Source organism: Rhamphochromis longiceps, linkage group LG7 (assembly GCF_057381845.1).
Source record: "Rhamphochromis longiceps isolate RC_006_pf linkage group LG7, R_longiceps_female_GT1.1, whole genome shotgun sequence".
Taxonomy (NCBI): Eukaryota; Metazoa; Chordata; class Actinopteri; order Cichliformes; family Cichlidae; genus Rhamphochromis; species Rhamphochromis longiceps.
This window is the reverse complement of record NC_140563.1, coordinates 24,416,361-24,434,242: the sequence shown is the minus strand read 5'-3', so window position 1 is coordinate 24,434,242 and position 17,882 is coordinate 24,416,361. Positions and strand designations below refer to the sequence as shown.

Here is a 17,882-nt window from a genome sequence, read left to right as displayed (position 1 = left end):
TATCATTATAATGGATATGATACTTGGTAACTGAAATCTTCTAGAATTAATTATCTCAAGTTTACCCATGAACTTTCCATGAATCCCACTCAGTTATCTTCATTCATGGATTCTACAGATCAATGTATCATGATGACTTTAAGGCAGAAATTTAGATAATATAATGAGCTCATTCTGCTTGCATGTTTGCCTGACTATGAGTTATGCTTTCACTTTCCTCGATATGTCCTAAATAAAAGCATTCATGTGCACAGTTCTTTTCTCCCATGTAATCCCTGTACAAATGCGATGATTAAAAAAACCCCACTGGAGTCCCAGACAAACTGTATGCACATGTATTCAGGCTCATATTTATGACAGCTGCAGAAGTACATCTACCAAATTGATCAATAATGTGATCGTGCTTAAGCTGTCACCACCATCTTACATTTGACGAAGGGGTGTGGATGGAAAGGGCTGGTTTATTGGTTTTAAGATAGATTCACGTGGAACATCTTATCACCTCAAAGTGTTACTGAAAACAAATTCGGACTTGCATTTTTTGTATTAGTTAAATTTTTTGTTTTTCTGTTTTTGATAACAAATTCCAGGTTTTGTTTGGCATGTGTGGTGGCTGGCTTATCTGTTTCTTGCTGACCATTTTTGATGTCCTGCCTTCAAAGTCTGATAAGTATGGCTTCTCAGCCAGAACCGACATAAACCTGGATGCTGTTACAAACTCTCCATGGTTCCATGTGCCTTATCCTGGTAAGTGAATAGGTATCATACTTCAAACAGTTCTTTTATTTTACTATATATATATTTTTGTTTACTTTTTTAATTTTCTTGAACACCTTTCCTCAGAAATCTTTAATTTTAGTAGTTGTAATACCCTTATTAGGGAAACTACTTTGCTTCATAAACATATAAAGTTGCAAAAGTCCTGTAGTAACTGCATTATTAAAGATCTGCCATTTATTGCTGTATTACAAATAAAGTAAAAATTCTTAGAAGTTATGTTACCATTTGGCTTGCTTGCTTCTCATTAGGCTACTCTTGATAAACATGCAAAACTGTGGTTAGTTAACCCTTTAAGACCTACCATAGAACCAAGTCCGCCAGAGCTTATATTATATTTTTACATGCTGTAGTGCCATGTTTGGGAGCATTTCAAGTTGCTATACATCAATACAACCATTATAGCCCAAATTTTAATAATATGTATGCATTAAGTGCATAGTAATTGTTGGAAAAAATGTTGAAAGAAGTTTTTGCTTTTTTAACATATAATACAGAAATTTAAGAGGCTTATCCCTCAAAACTGTAAATACAAAATAGTTGCACAAAATAGTTTCCAACCACAGGAAATTTATTTTGAGTGTCTTCATAGTTTTATTTTTGAAAGACAACAATTTTTATGTACTGCAGGAAAAACGAAAATAAATATTATAGTGCAAATTTGCAAAAAAAAAACAAAAAAAAAAACAGCATATGCATCAAAATAAACTATTTCCAGCAGTGCAATATGAGTCCTAAGCATCCCAGAAACGACACAGAAAGTCATAAAGTCAAACATAATTTTTAAAAACACCAGTATAGGCTTACAAGGCCCTGATGGTAAAAAACTACATTTCCGAGATTATGACGTCACTCCCTGTTTCGGGCAGGTAATGGCGGACATGTGATAGTTCTATTCCAGCGTAGGAAGTGTTACGAACAGCTGATCGGATCGGCAATATTATGTTTTTGTTGCTGCAAGCGCTTTTTATGCAATTTTTGCAAAGCTACATGTGGAAGGAAACTGTGACCTAGGAAAAGCTGATGGCATAAGATGTAAGTACAACTCCTCCGGTTTCATATGCAAAAAAAAATATTGCGCTAGCTTACGTGGTTGCAGTTCTACCAGGATTTAAAAATAGTTATGCAAAACAGAGCGTGCCTGCTCCGACCGGCTTTAAAGGGTTAAATGTTGCACAATTGCTGTTAACTGATTCACACATGATTAGATATGAAACTAGACATTTATTTATGATTGATTGCTTAATGCGTATCTGCTAAAACCTTGGTATGTAAGTGAAGAGTGACAGATTGATTGACTGTATCATTCAGGGCATAACACCTTGTGCCAACAGTCAGTTTGCTCTGACTGGTAAGAAGTCATGTGGGATTTGACTGCGGAATGTCTGTTTTGTAGTTTGAAAGAACACATGTTTGTAGAGGATTGGGACCTTTTTTAAAAACAAAAACAAAAAGGAGATCAAAGCAAAACAATATCATTTTGTAACAGGAACAATATATAGTCCAGGTAAGGGTATAAAATGCATTTCCCTGTTGGAAACTCACAGGTTCAGCTTGATGTCAGTATTTTTTTATTCAATAAACATGCTGGGAAAGTCAGCTGTAGGACTTTAGTTGTTTGCACCTATCATCTGCTGTTTACAGATGGTACAAAAGTATCCATATTACTGAGTTCAGATATTCCAATCGTGGCCATAGGCATATAAAATCAAGGATGAAAGCGTACAAACTGCGTCTACTCCTTCTTTTCTTCTGAACGAATGGGTCACTCTCAGGAGCTCAGGGAATTCCAGCATGACACAGTTATAGGATGCGACCTGTGCAACAAGTCCAGGCTTGAAATTTCCTCGTTATTAACTATCCCACCGTCAACTGCTACTGGTATCATAACAAAGGTGAGGTGCATAGTGTATATATGACATCAACCTTCTGGCCTCACTACAGACCTCCAAAGTTCATGTGGCCTTCAGAATAGTGCAGTGTATATAGAAGAGCAATTTATAGAGAATGTCATGGAATTGGTCTCAATGGCCAAACAGCTGCATCCAAGCCAGTCACAACGCAAAGTACAGAAGGGGACAAGGTCCCATAATTTGTACGTTGGTCCATGAGTCCTGACCTCAACCTGACACCTTTGGGATAAATTAGAGCAGAGACTGTGAGCCAGGCCTTCTCTTACAACATCAGTGTCTGACTTCACAAATGCACTTCTGGAAGAATGTCAAAAATTCCCGGAACACTTGAAGCTGTTATAGCTGCAAATGGTGGGCCAACATTATATTAAACCCTTTGCATTAACCATGGGATGTCACTCAACTTGATGTGTGTGAAGGCAGATGAGCAGATTAGCAAATACTTGCCGATACTTGCCAAACAAATACACAAAATTGTTTGAAATGATGGCAGGAAAAACACTTGCCTTTTAATGATGTCCTGTTGTGAACCCAAAGAATTTTGACAGCACATGATAGTTTTTAATGTTAGAAGTTGAAGACTGAAAGCAGTATTAACTGCAATAGTGCAGACAATGATAAAGATAGTGAATGTTAAATAAGTTTAATTAGCATGTTTGGGTTTTATTGGGTTTAGCTGGTGATAATCTGAAGATTTTGGTACAGTAGAAATAGATATATACCTTTTATACCTTTAATCAATGGAAAATTGCTCAGGAGATTGCTAAAGGAAGAGATTTCCCCAAATATCAAGGAACTGAAAACAAAGTTTTATGTTGCAAATTCTCAAAGATGCTGGGAAAATCATCTTTTCAATAGCTAAAAAAGTCTACTGGCGAGCCAGATTTAAAAATAAATGCATCCTCTAGTGCAGCGATGGGGAACTCCAGGCCTCAAGGGCCGGTGTCCTGCAGATTTTAGATATCACCCTGGACCAACACATCTGAATGAAGTGATTAGTTCATTGCTGGGCCTCTGGAGAACTTCAAGACATGTTGAAGAGGTAATTTGGTCATTTAAACCAGCTGTGTTGGATCAAGGACACATCTAAAACCTGCAGGACACCGGCCACTGAGGCCTGGAGTTCCCACCCCTGCTTTAGTGCCTGTTGTGTTAAAGTTGTGACAATGTTGTATGTAATGACAAGGATTTTAAATTTGATTCTGGATTTAACAGGGAACCTATGAAGAGAAGCCAGTTTGGGTGAAATATGCTCTCTTTCTAGTCCCTGTCACTACTCTCGTTGCAGCATTATGGATCAACTGAAAACTTCTCTGAGAGCTTTTAAGACATCCTGATAATAACAAATGACAGTAGTCCAGTCTAGAAGTAATACGTGTATTTACTACTTTTTCAGTATCTGAGACAGAATGTTTCTAAATATTATAGATGTTGCGCAAATGAAAGAAACCACATATCTTGGTCAAAAACAACTCCAGGATTCCTGCCAGTGTTACTGGAGGTAATGCCATCCAGTGTAAGCATCTGGTTGGACACCATATTTGTAAGATTTTTAGGGTCAAGTGCAATAACCCTAGTTTCATCAGAATTTAGAAGTAAAGTGAAATTAGACGTCTTAGAACTCTTTATGTCTTTAAGACACTCCTGGAGTTGAACTAATTGGTGTATGTCATTTGGTTTACATATCCAACTTTTTCTGTATTTAAAAAAAAGTATGCTATGCCTAATGGAATAATACTACCTAATGGAAATGTGTACATTGACACCCAAACTCAAGGACTTTCTTGACTCAAATGACAACGGAGAGGTCTCTGATTCAACACTGTGGGAAACATTAAAAGTCGTAATGCGTGGTGAAATTATTTCCTATAGCTCAGGCCTCAAAAAGGAGAAGATGAAGCAACTTTCTGAAATTAATAGTGCCATTCCTCGTCTAGAAAGGGCTTACCAGAATTCTAAATCACCTGAGGATTACAGAGAGATATTAAAACTCAAATACGAATACAATGCAATTATGAGTGACCAGGTTACCAACCTACTACTGAAGCTGAAACATAAACATTTTGAGATAGGAGACAAACCCGGTAAATTGCTAGCGCAACAACTAAAAGGAACACGAGCTTCGAGAGCAATTCACAAAATAAGATCTAAATCTGGTGCTTTTCTAACAAGCCCTATAGAAATTAATGAGCACTTCAGAGAGTTCTATCAGGAGTTGTACTCATCCCAGCTGAATGTAACACAGTCTGCCTTAAATGACTTTTTTGATTCTCTCAGTCTGCCTAGGCTAGATGAAGCTGCCAGAGATCAACTCGATTCGGACTTTACATTGCAAGAAGTGGTAGCTGCTATTAAGTCATTTGCATCTGGGAAGGCTTCAGGCCCTGACGGTTTTGGCATAGAATTTTATAAGAAATTTTGTGATGGTCTTGCTCCATTCTTGCTTAGGATGATGCGTGATTCTAAAAACAGGGGCGTACTACCCCAAACTCTGTATGAAGCAAATATTTCGTTAATCTTGAAGAAAGGCAGAGATGACTCAGATCCTGCTAACTTCAGGCCAATTGCTCTTCAAATTTTTGATTGAAAAGTGATAACCAAAATTTTAGCAACTAGACTGAACAAGTACTTGACCTCTATTATTCACCCCGATCAAACGGGATTTATCCCTGGCAGACTTTCTTTTTTCAATGTTAGAGGTCTTCTCAACACCATCTATTCTGACCATGGTAGTTCGGCAGGAGCAGCAATTTTAGCTCTTGATGCACACAAAGCCTTTGATCAGGTTGAGTGGTTTTATATGTTCGAGTCATTACGGAAGTTTGGGTTTGGTGAAATATTTATATCTTGGGTAAAATTTGTATACGCAAATCCAACCTGTTCAGTTCTCACAAATGGAGAGAGGTCGGCGCCATTTCCTTTGCAGCGCTCTGTTCAGCAGGGCTGCCCCCTGTCTCCTGCTCTATTTGCTCTGGCATTAGAGCCCCTTGCGATTAAGATAAGAGCACATCCAAAAATACAAGGGCTCTTGGTCAGAGGGGTTGAAACTGTTATTAGTTTGTACGCAGATGATGTACTATTATACCTGCGTAATGCAGAAGACTCTGTACCATCCCTTCTTAATCTGGTCACCTCATTTGGCAAAATTTCAGGATATACAATTAACTGGGTTAAAAGTGAACTTATGCCTTTATCTAAAACCGGTTCACCGAGTTTTCTTTGTAACGTTCCATTCAAGATAGTTAACGACCATCTCACATACCTTGGATTAACTGTTCCTAAAGATCCCAAATTAATTTTTAGCTTGAACTTTGCTGAATTCTTGTCAACATTAAAGCATAACATCGAGTCATGGAAAATTCTTCCCCTGTCTATGGTTGGTCGTATAAATTCCATAAAAATGGTCTCTCTTCCTCGATTTCTGTATCTTTGCCAAAATCTTCCTATTTATCTCACTTCCTCTTTCTTTAAGGAGTTGGACTCAATTATTACTTCTTACATATGGAACAACAAGAATCCTAGGATTTCAAAATTACATCTACAAAAATCCAAATTGGAGGGAGGTCTGAGTTTACCAATATTTAAACATTATTACTGGGCTGCAAATCTAAGAGCCTTGACCTTCTGGCAGCAGACATCCTCAGATCTTGGTGATTTCAACATCCCCCTTTGGGTTAAAATGGAGGCTGGCATTGTAAGGGGCTCCTCTCTAGAGGCCCTGCTTCTCTCAAAAGTAGGGAGGGCTGAGAGTCTTAAGAAACTGGGGTTTGTTCCGAAACAATCTGTGCGGATTTTAAACCAAGTTAGAGGTTTTTTTGAACTGCCAAACTCCTCTGTGCAGGCACCAATATGTGATAACCATGCCTTTTTGCCTCCTTGGGATGATAAATCCTACTATGTTTGGAAGGAGAAGGGCTTACTCAAATTCAAAGATCTTTATATAGATGGAAAATTTGCATCATTTTATCAACTTAAGCAAAAATTTGATTTACCGCATTCACATTTTTACCGTTACCTACAAGTCAGGCATTTTATGCAATCCAATATGAAGAATTACCAAGATGTTCCACATGAACATAACCTTTTTAAGGTGTTCCTGAGCCCTCCTTACTCCAAACATTTGATTTCTACAATTGTACGTTTGTTTGATGACAGCATTGAAGTGCAGACTACGAGGATAAGAGACGCTTGGAGGGAGGAATTGGGCATAGAAATATCAGAATCAATGTGGGACAAATGCCTATCAAAAATTCATTCCTGCTCTGTTAACAGCAGACATCAATTAATACAATTTAAAATTGTCCATCGGCTACATTATTCCAAGGTTCGACTACACAAAATTTATTCTTCAACTTCCCCCATATGTGACAGATGTAAAACATCAGAGAGCACATTGGCTCACGCTTTCTGGCATTGCCCCTCATTGACCAATTTTTGGTCCAAAATATTTGATTGGTACTCTAAAGCTTATGGGATTTCCATCTTACCCAATCCAGAAATTGCAGTTTTTGTGCTGTGTACGTTCCAGAACTATCCCTGCGACTGTGCGGGTGCCAATCGACCTCGGAATGATGATTGCGAAAAGACTTATTCTAAAGGAATGGAAGTCCGCTGCTCCTCCCTCCTTCAGTGTCTGGCTCAATGACATGTTATCAGTCATTCAGCTGGAAAAAGTTCGATACCTGCAAACACCTGCAGCAAATGTTTTCTCAAAATCCTGGACTCCGTTTTGTTCTCATCTTGAGAAAGCTCACGTTGTATAAACATGTACCATGGCACTGCAATTTCCCTGTTTATTACATATTCATGACATTTAATTTGTTATGGATACTGGTAGTTTCTGATTTTAATGTTTTCTTTCTTTTTTCTTTTGTCTTTCCCTATTGACTATTATTATTGTGCTATTTCTTGTCCTATCATCTCAGCGCCTGAGCTGTATTTGTTTGTTGATGGAGTTTTCTATGCTGAAAAAATTAAAATAAAATATTGGAAATGTGTACATTGTAAACAGGTCCAAGCACTGAACCATTGAAACTCAATAATTAACCTTTGTGTGTGAAGAGGACTTGCCATTTACATGGACAAATTAAAGTCTGTTAGATAGACATGATTCAAACCACTGCATTGCAGTACCTCTAATACCTAAAGCATGGGAAATTCTCTGTAATAAAACATTTAAAGTGAACAGTATCAAATGGTGCACTGAGGTCTAGCAGGACAATTCAATTCAATTTTCTTTATTGTCCCACAAGGGGAAATTAGACAAGCACACAGATGAGTCCATTGTCAGAGGGCATTAAAAGTTCATTTGTAACGTTAAATAATGCTGTTTCTCTATTGTTTCATAGCTGAAACTCTTCAGTTCTCTTTACAACTACTTTTTCAATAATTTTTGATATTGGGGTAGGACTTTGAGTAGTCTTGTGGGAATGGGCTCTAAAAGACATGCCGATGGTTCAGAGGAAGTAATTACTGAAGTTAAGTAAAAAAGATCAATTAGGGAAAGAGTCAATATATAAATATAATCTAGTAAATAAATCAGAAGTAAGGCTACATTAAAATATGCAGATGAGATGCTGACTTAGTCTGATACTATGGTTAAATTATACATCTTGCTGAAGGCTGACGACAGCTTTCCTATTTTAGATGGAAGCGAACAGGGGTGAACCTAAAGGGGAGCATGGTGTGTATTTCAAGGTTTTCGTAACATTGATTGAAAGTAAAGTAATATAAAATACTGTCTCAATTAAATTGCACTAATAATTAAAAATATAAATATTAAAGCTTTTTGCACAAGCCAATAAAAATATACATGGGCCTGTAAAACTCCACTGACCTGAGGGATTTTAGGTTGGACCATGAATTATTGTTAATATTAATTAACGTCTACAGCATCATAACATCTTGTTTTCAACAGCACAAAAACTTTGAAGAACAGAGCAAACTTCAGAATGCTGATATGGTTGTGTCTCTTCATTCACTCATTCACTTGCACACTTTAACGCATTGCAACACATGTACAAAAACTCATAAAACCTTCCAAAATGAGTAAAGATTTTAAAAAAAAAGATACTTTAGTTTATACATATATATCTTATTTTATTTGGGTTTGACTCTACTTGAAAGTGTTTATAATTTTTTGCATTTAAGAAAATGTTCTCTTTAAAAAAATTAATTTAAATGAAATGTAATATGACATGTGAATGCAAGTGAGCTCCAACAGACCAGGTGTCATCATTGCCGACATGATTTAAAGTATCCAGAGTGTTAAAATAAGTTAAACAATTAAAAAGCACAAAAATGGTTTGATCAAACTAAACTAATGGGCACTCAAACTACAATTTTTTACTCAGGCAAATAAATAAATCTTCATGTTTATTAAAACTGACAATGACTGATTCATCTATTAGGTACTGTAGCCACTGACATGATTTCAGTCTTCCTGTTCCTATAGTTTAGGAAAGCTTAAGTATGCCTCCTCTGCATCCACAGGCCAATGGGGTGTGCCCACAGTGAGTTTGTCATCAGTGCTGGGTATGATGGCCGGGGTCTTGGCATCGACCATGGAATCTATTGGTGACTACTATGCTTGTGCTCGCTTGTCTGGTGCCCCTCCACCACCCATACACGCTGTCAACCGAGGCATCGCCGTAGAGGGTATTGGCTGCATACTTGCTGCTCTGTGGGGAACTGGAAATGGCACCACTTCCTACAGCCAAAACATTGCTGCACTGGGCATTACAAAGGTATATACAATCTCTTATCTGGTTGTAGATCTCTTGAAGAAGGCAATTTGTAAGATTTTTAATTCATTTGATTCAAAACATAACAAACATTTGGGGGACTTTTAAACCTTTAGTCCAAAAGAATAGTAAAGAAAAGACAGGAACGCAAGGAGGAAGACATGGGGCCTTACAGTATATGGTTTGCCTGTTAAACCCAGTGTGCTAAACTGGTACCCTCAAGTGGTTTATCAATCACACACACACGAATTCATATGTGACAAGACAACTCTTTGTCATTCCCAAGGAAAAATGGAACAATGGAACCAATTAGTAGATGACCCTGTATTTTATCCAAATTTCCTGAATTTAGAATGCTCTTGTAACCCTGGCATGTCCTGTCTTGTAATACCATCCGAGAAACATGGACTCCGACGACCATGTTCCATGCACATTCATGGTTAAATAAAGAGTAAATCTCAAGTGGTCCAATGAAAGTAGGAGAGTCTGCAAGATTGAATCCGTAACAGAACATGCTTGGTGGAAAGCCAAAATCTTTTAACCTGTTAAGCAATAGGGTTTGGATGTCTTGCAATGATCGGCACTTTATTTATTCTGCTCATTTGTCCGAAGCAGAGCTACCTGTGTCACCCTCCAGAGCCGCGGACATGTGCAGAAATTGTGTTGCACAGACAGTACAGAACACTCTCCTTCCACAGAGGGAAACGAGGGTGGCTGATCGCCTAGTTGCTGATGATGTCAGGGAGTTATGGGCATATTCTTCCCATGCTATCTGGGAGCTCCAGGTGGAGGGATTCATGGACACTGTGCATCAGAGGAAGGCCTCCAGCTTCTGGTTTATCCTCTCCACCTGGTCATAATGTCTGCAGGTAAAACCCAGAAAAAAGACTAACCTGGGTTCCCAGGGCAGAGCAAAACTCTTTTCACACCCAGGAGGTAATTTGAGGACCACAATCCAACAAGATGTCCCAAAGAATTCTCATGCTGAGTCATTACTTGGGCATCCAGTGAGGATACAGTTTGGGTAAGCTGATGAAGTAGGCTGCTTTAGAAAAGTATAGTAAGGATGACTATGTTATCTGGCGAGCGGGGAAAGGCCAGGGCAAGGCCTCCCAGGTGTAGGAAAAGATCGGAGGAGTCCCGTGGGTGGAGAGCTGCAAACCTTATTTTTAGCACAAACCTGGCAAGCAGACACATATTCCTGGACATCATTCTTGAGAGAGGACCAGCAGAACAGACATTGGATGAAGGTTATTGTCCAGTCAGTGCTGGAATAGCAAGTGAACCAGACCATATGCCACCAATTACAAATCATGGATTCAGTCTACCACGTCAGAGACTCAGGCATCTGAGGGTGATGTACTTCTCCATGGCCTCCTGTTCCAGCTTGGACAGACTGTACAGTCTCAGACTTCATTTTTTCCAATAATTTATGAAAATATGCTCCCCTCAAAACATGCTCTTCCCATATATCTTGTTCTGTTGATATGTGGAGCAGCAGAGCTTTGTGTTTTGCCAGCTGAGTTTCCTGCTGGACAAGCCGGCGACAAGAACACAGTTGAGTCCACTGAGCCCATTTTTGGCTCGAGCATTCTGTCACACAGCCAGGACTCAAACACAGACTCAGAATGCAGTTTGGTGAATTTATTGACAGTGATGTGAAAAAACGTATTTACAGTGTCTTTCAATAAAGGGAAGACATCCAGAGTTTCTATATACAGAATCCAAGCTGATGGGCCGATAGATTCCACTCCATCTTTAGACTTGATAGTGAAACAGTTTTCTTTCTCCAACTCTCATGCATAAATCCAAAGAGAGAAGGATGACATTTACACAGGTGAACAGATTTACGGAACAGGGATGAGTATCTACCACTAAGAGTTAAACGATCAAGCATAGACACAAAAAACTGATATTCTGTCTCCACAAAAATGTCCAAACTATCCTGGACAAGCCCCCATTTATTTTACGACTCAGCTCAAAAGCCACAACATAAATTTGGAGACTAATACCAGAATTTCACAGAGGTTTTATTTTAAATTGCATAAGAAGGTGGCTAAAATACTGTAGCTGGTACCACTAAGACAAAGACTGGTGAGCCTTTATGAAAGCCCACTTCAAGTATGCCTTTATCCACACCTGACTAGGTGTGATTGATTAGCAACAGCTGAACACTCTTGCACTGCCACTGCAAAGAGATTAGGGGCTGCAGAGGGGCATAATAATGTCCTCCATATTTGAAGGGAGCCAACTGATCACCAGATGAGGAGCAGGTGAGTTGATTACCGTAGGTATACCAGGCTGGAGTGCAAAAAACAAGAGGATTCTGCCTCTGAAATTAAGGTGTGGTTACCACACATGCACGCCCACACACATATAGGCACACAAACAGTCAAGAGGAATAAGAAAGCCAAGTTGGAGAGAAAGAAAAACTGGCAGGACTACCAGGAGGACAGAAGGACTATGACACAGAGTGTGCATCCAGATATATTACAATGAACAAATCTTTCACATTACCTACAGACACTTAATTCATTGCCAGGTAAGAGTTAAACATGTTAATATACATGTCTTCACACCAGTTTTGGTAGGGTTTCCTAAAATGGCTGTAAGACTACATAAATTCTGAAATTCTGAAGTGCAATTAGTCACATATGTCAATCAGCTTTTGTGGTAATTTGGCATGCATTTGAGTAAATGAAGACATTTAAAGGCATAGAGGAGCAAATTTATAACTGAATTTCCTCAGACGACTGTCCTCAGAAGTACTATCTGTAGTTTTGTTACTGAAGTTGCTACATTAAGTTGTCTGGTCTAAACTAACCCCTCTAACTCTGGTGAGACACACACAGTATCTATTGTGTACTTGGATAATTTGTCACAAAGAATTTGAACACTTAAATAATAAGTGACTGCAATAAAGATTTCTTAAATTTTGTATTCATTTTATTTTATTATTATGCAATAAAACATTTTTAGGATACAGATGTTATTGTCATTAAAGTATCTATAAGTAACATTCATTCCTCACTTAATATGATGTCCTGTGCCCTGTATTATCTGGGCATATGATGCCCCTACCCCATAAAAAAAATGAAAGGAGAGAAAACTAAATTAACTTTGCAATGCACAAATAATGTTGATTCATGTCAAACAATGGTGATTCATCTGTCTGAGAGCTTTGGTGGTGATATATGTACATAGCCATTAATATAAATACTAGCTGCATATTTGTAGTTGTAAGAAGAGAGTTTGATGTTAATTTAGTATTCTAAAATATTCACTGAAACAGCCTAAAAATAATAATAACACATACTATTAATGGCCATGTGACTGAAATATCTGTAAATATTTTTCCATACAGATGGGTGGTTGGAGCAGTTAACAGCCTTGGCAGATCCATACTATATACAGAAATAGTTCAGTAGAACTGCGATTATACAAGTAAGATTTTTTATAAGTTATACATTTGTATTTTAGTGGATAACTACCGTTTTAACTTTTGGATGGACTCAGTGGAACCAGAGATAGTGAGCAGGGCAAGCAGGGTGAAATATGATTTTATTTGACCTTTAGATTATGGTCTTGTGATACAATTAATGGGAGAGGAAGGCTATAAACACGAATGATTTAGTTATATTGCATTGTTGTTGTTTGTGAGTCTTACTGTTTGTGCTGCAGACTAAACTACATATTTAACTGTCACAGCTGGGGAAGCAGTCGTGTGATGTATTGAAGGAGGACCCAAGTTGCAGACAGTGGTGGTGATGTGAGGGAATTTTATTTACAGTGTGGCAAGTGGCAAACAGGAAATGTGGAACAGGCTAGACAAAAACTAAACTGGGAAAACTAGAAACCAAACCTGAAATCATAATATACGGAGACACACGGGATGAGGAGCAGAGAGACGTTGAGAACACCAGATTACGCAAAATAACACAGACGAACCCATGGGGTGCATAGGTAGAAGCACACTATAAGTACAGACACAAGGTAATCAGGAAAGAACACACAGGAGGAACACACAGCTGAACTTAATGGGCATGACAAGACACAGAACTTCAAAGTAAAACAGGAAATCATAAACAGTTTTACAAACAAACTCAGGAACACGAACACAGCACCGGGAAAGCACACAGGCAGGAATAAAAAAACACTAAGAATCAAAACCCTGAGAACTATTGAACAAAATACCAAAATCAGAATAAATACTAGAACACAGGACAATAGGAACAGTAAACACAAAACGCTGGGTCTAACGACCCAGGACCATGACACTGACAACCATATACAGTTTAACTGATGGAGCAGTCACTGTTATTTTTTTTTTTAATTTACAGAGTCAAAGCAGCCCTGTTTTGATTCATAGCAGAAGTTAAAGCTCAGATTTTGTAAATTGCTGTTGTAAGTGCCAATATACACTCACCAGCCTGCAGAAGTTCTAATCAAGCATCAGAATAGGGGTAAAGGTAATTCAAGTAGTTTTTTACATGGTTGTTGGTTTCAGTATTTGAGAAATGGATGATCTACTGGGATTACTACTGAACAGTACTTATCTTGGCCTTGTTGATGTCAGGTGTCAGAGGAGAATGGCCAGGCTGCCTGAAGTTAAGAGGGCAAATGTAACTCACTAATCTTCTCATATGCAATTACTCAACACTCAACCAATGTGGAGACAGACAGAGAGACATTGTACACACAATCACACTCCCCAAGCGTACTCTAAGAACCGGGTCTAGGTACCCTTGCCCCTGGAGGGGGAAACTGCACCCAGACCCAGGTGGTGTTACCCTTTTCCCTGCGGTGGGGAGAGGCAGACCGCCCCGACTCCGCAGCAGCAGGGAGGCCCCACACTCCAGACCCCAGTCGGACGGCCAACTCCTCCTCCTGGCCCCCCGCTCCAGCAGGTCGGAGAGAACAGGGGTGTGAGAAGACTCCAAACCTCCCTCCGCCCGCTCCTATGTAGTGTTGATGCATGTGTGTTCTAAGGTGCATTTAAAACCCAGGAGGGCATGGAGCTACCTGCCAGAGAGCAGCAGGTAAGCGCATAGCCCCTCCTGATAGCCCTCAGTGTCTACGTGTTTTTAAAATTGAGAGGTGGGCAACGACGCTAGGGGTGCGGTGTACACCCTGAGGGTCTTAGTCAGAATAGTATTTCTGAATACACATCACTTCAAATCACATGGGTTAGTCAAAGTCAAATGTACTTATATAGCACATTTAAAACAACAGCTGTTGAGCAAAGTGGTGTACATTTAAAACAATCAAAAGAGATGACAAAAAGCCAGGGAATAAAAGTGGTTTACACCACTTTTAGTGGGTTACACCAACCAAAGACTTCATGGGGTCCCCATATTAAATGGGATGTTTCCAGCAGGGTAATATACTATGTCCCAACGCACAAAAATATTTTTAAACTGTTCCTTGAACAACTTGACAATGACATCAATATACTCTATAGGTACCATGTGACAAAGTGGGTGAGAGTACCACTTGTCCATATTCTTAGTTAACATTCTTGTTTTGATTTAACCATATTTCACATGTAATCTGCAATAGGCAAACATCTACTATCCCGGGTTTGTTTATGTTTTGCACTTTTACAGATTATATAATATAACATCTTGGTTTAAATCAATTCCTACAAGTTTGTTAAGTTAACATGTTCTTTATTTCAACTGTTAATTTGTATTGTTTAGAACTTACCTTACCTACCTGTCTTCCAGAAACAAAAGGAGGAAATGTAGTTTTACTTCCTGCTTTATAGCTTCTGGGTTCATCTGAGGTCACAGGAAGAGACCAAGTGCGGGAGGGGAAGAACTCTTATAATTTAATAAAGTTGATTTTAGAGGGTTTATGAAGAAATAGATTTATTGTTGTAATATGTATTGATTACACCACAGAGTTCATGTTGCCAGTAAAGAGTAGTAGTAGAGGTTTGAATATAATTATGTTCATCTTACCTACCGAATGGAATAGTCCAGAGGAGAAATCGTTTGGTTAAGTGGACTATTTAAGCAGAACTCGGGTGTTTGAGAAGAAAGGTTCAGGTCAGTGTAGCTGTGTGCAGTTTGACCTTAATTTCTGTTGATTTAAGTTCAGTTATGTTTATTTGAACTGAGTTAGTTATAGAGTTGAGTTTCTTATTTGTTTTTTTGTAAATATTATTTGGGTCACAAAATGGTGAATAAATCACTTGCTACACTGGGCAGCATCAGTCTCCTGCACTTCTTTGACCGCTTAAGTCAAGTCCTACCACACACCATTTAAAAAGAACACCTTTGGGAGATTTTCACCAATTACTGAAAGGGACCAAAACCAAATTTACTTTTGACTACTGACAACATTCAAGATGGATTTATATGTATTATGTATATATGTTTGTTTGTGCATTGGTTAATGGTAATCTAAATCCACTTGTATTCATGTCTTGTTTGAAAGTGCAGGTTACTGTATTTTCAATTAAAAAAAAATTGCAATTAGTATGTACACACCTGTTAAAAACATGTACACCCTGTCTTATCACAGGACAATTTCAGATATAGTTATTATTTAATATTATGGCATCGAAACGCTTAACCACTCTTCCTGTGTTGTCATGTCACATGTCCAGTGAGACCCAGAGATTCTTCCAACATCCTTGCAAAAATAATGATGGTTTAAGTTTTCTTGTGTACACCTTACAGTGAGTCCCTGTGCTCTGTTTTTATGTTAGGTTGGTAGCAGGCTGGTCCTCCAGACAACTGGAATTCTGATGATCATCCTCGGAATCTTTGGAAAGTTTGGAGCAATTTTTATCACTATCCCAGATCCAGTCATTGGGGGCATGTTCCTTATTATGTTTGGAATGATTGCAGCAGTTGGGATATCCAACCTCCAGGTAAACACAATTAATTTCACAGCATATCAAATTGCATTTGTCTTTTATTTGGTGCACCTTTTTTTTTATTCAGAGTAACTAGAGCATAGCTTAATAAGATGCCCTAATCCTTAACCCCTTCAAATAAAACAACACTGCTAAACAAAACACCATCTCTATTAAGGCTTTCTTGGACTCACTGGTTCCACAGTGAGCGGTGTTGTTAAATCTATTTAGAATACAGGCAAAAACAGAAAATAAGGATCATGTGTGTAATAAAAACTTTATTTGCTTTTTATTGTCATTAACTTGTCTACCATTTGGCACTTTAAGCAACCTTTAAGAAATCTGCTGCACAAAAATGTCTCAATATTGTAAAACTGCTTTGATGTTAGATATTGAGCTTGGCAGTTGTTAGCGCACTGTAAGTGTAATCCGTAATACATGAAATTCAATGTAAGTACAGTAATATGTGATTTCAAGGTTAGGTTGAGTGAGTAAGGGTCAATAGTAATCACCTTTCCCGTATCAAGCTATTTCAGTTTGATTACAGCAAACATATTGGACAAACATACAGACAAGAAGATAGTAATTTAATGATATTCCAAAAAAGGTTTTTGAGTGTTTGTTTTTCAACCACAAACATATTTCTTAATGCCTAAATGAGAACTGAAAACGAAACACTGTGAATTTTTAGCTGTTATAAAAGTCTCCGACTTCGAGACTAATTAATTGTTGAAAAACATAAGTGAGACGGCGTTTAAGGAAGTACTTGCTAGAAAATACAGTAAATGCAAATACCTTAACTGAATTGTTGCACAACTGTATTATTAGTTCCACCCCTCTATGGTATTTTTTGGCTAAAGAACTTGCTCTATCAGTTTTTGTAAAGATGAAAAATGACGGTGTTTTCCCAAGCTATATTTTGTAGCTATTTCGTTTTGTACTGTTGTAACACTATTGTGTATCATGTTTCATTACTATAGGCAGGTAATATAGTCTTATACATACATCCGCACACACACAGATATATATATATATATATCTACACTGACCTCACTGTGACCCGTGTTAACCTGTCATGACCAAATAAATGTGAATCCCATACCAAAATAGAATTTGGGTCTCTTTTTTTCCTGATTATTCCTAATCTCATTTTAGTGAACTTCCACAGCAGAAATGTCAGCTAGCTGAAACAGATCAACAAAATAATGGCTTGCATCTGAGAGTCAATAAACCAGTTTTAGCAAATTTGTATCACATTATTTCTGTCTCTCTTTCTTTCTTTCTCACCCTATTTCACACACCATCCTGTCTTCTTTTCTCTCTCCAGTATGTGGATCTTAACTCTTCACGTAACCTCGTCATCCTGGGCTTTTCAACCTTCAGCGGTCTGGTTCTACCCACCTGGTTTCAATCCAATCCTGGCATCATTGACACTGGTGATTTTACACACACACACACACACACACACACACACACACACACACACACACACACACTTTTAGGGCTTTAAAATCAGTATTTGCATGAAAGTATAGAAATACAGTTAAAATAATCTACATATTGACTGTGAAACATAGTCTGTCA

The 17,882-nt window shown here is 38.2% G+C and overlaps 1 protein-coding gene across 1 annotated transcript in view; it reads left to right on the top strand.

The window, feature by feature from the left end:
* LOC146665355 (solute carrier family 23 member 2) overlaps positions 1–17,882 on the top strand; it is a 70,561-nt gene that overhangs the window by 39,333 nt on the left and 13,346 nt on the right. Inside the window, exons 7-10 of the mRNA XM_085412968.1 lie at positions 591–747; positions 9,183–9,436; positions 16,149–16,313; positions 17,626–17,734. Coding sequence (XP_085269094.1) covers positions 591–747; positions 9,183–9,436; positions 16,149–16,313; positions 17,626–17,734 — 685 coding nt within the window. The remainder of the gene's footprint in view (positions 1–590; positions 748–9,182; positions 9,437–16,148; positions 16,314–17,625; positions 17,735–17,882) is intronic.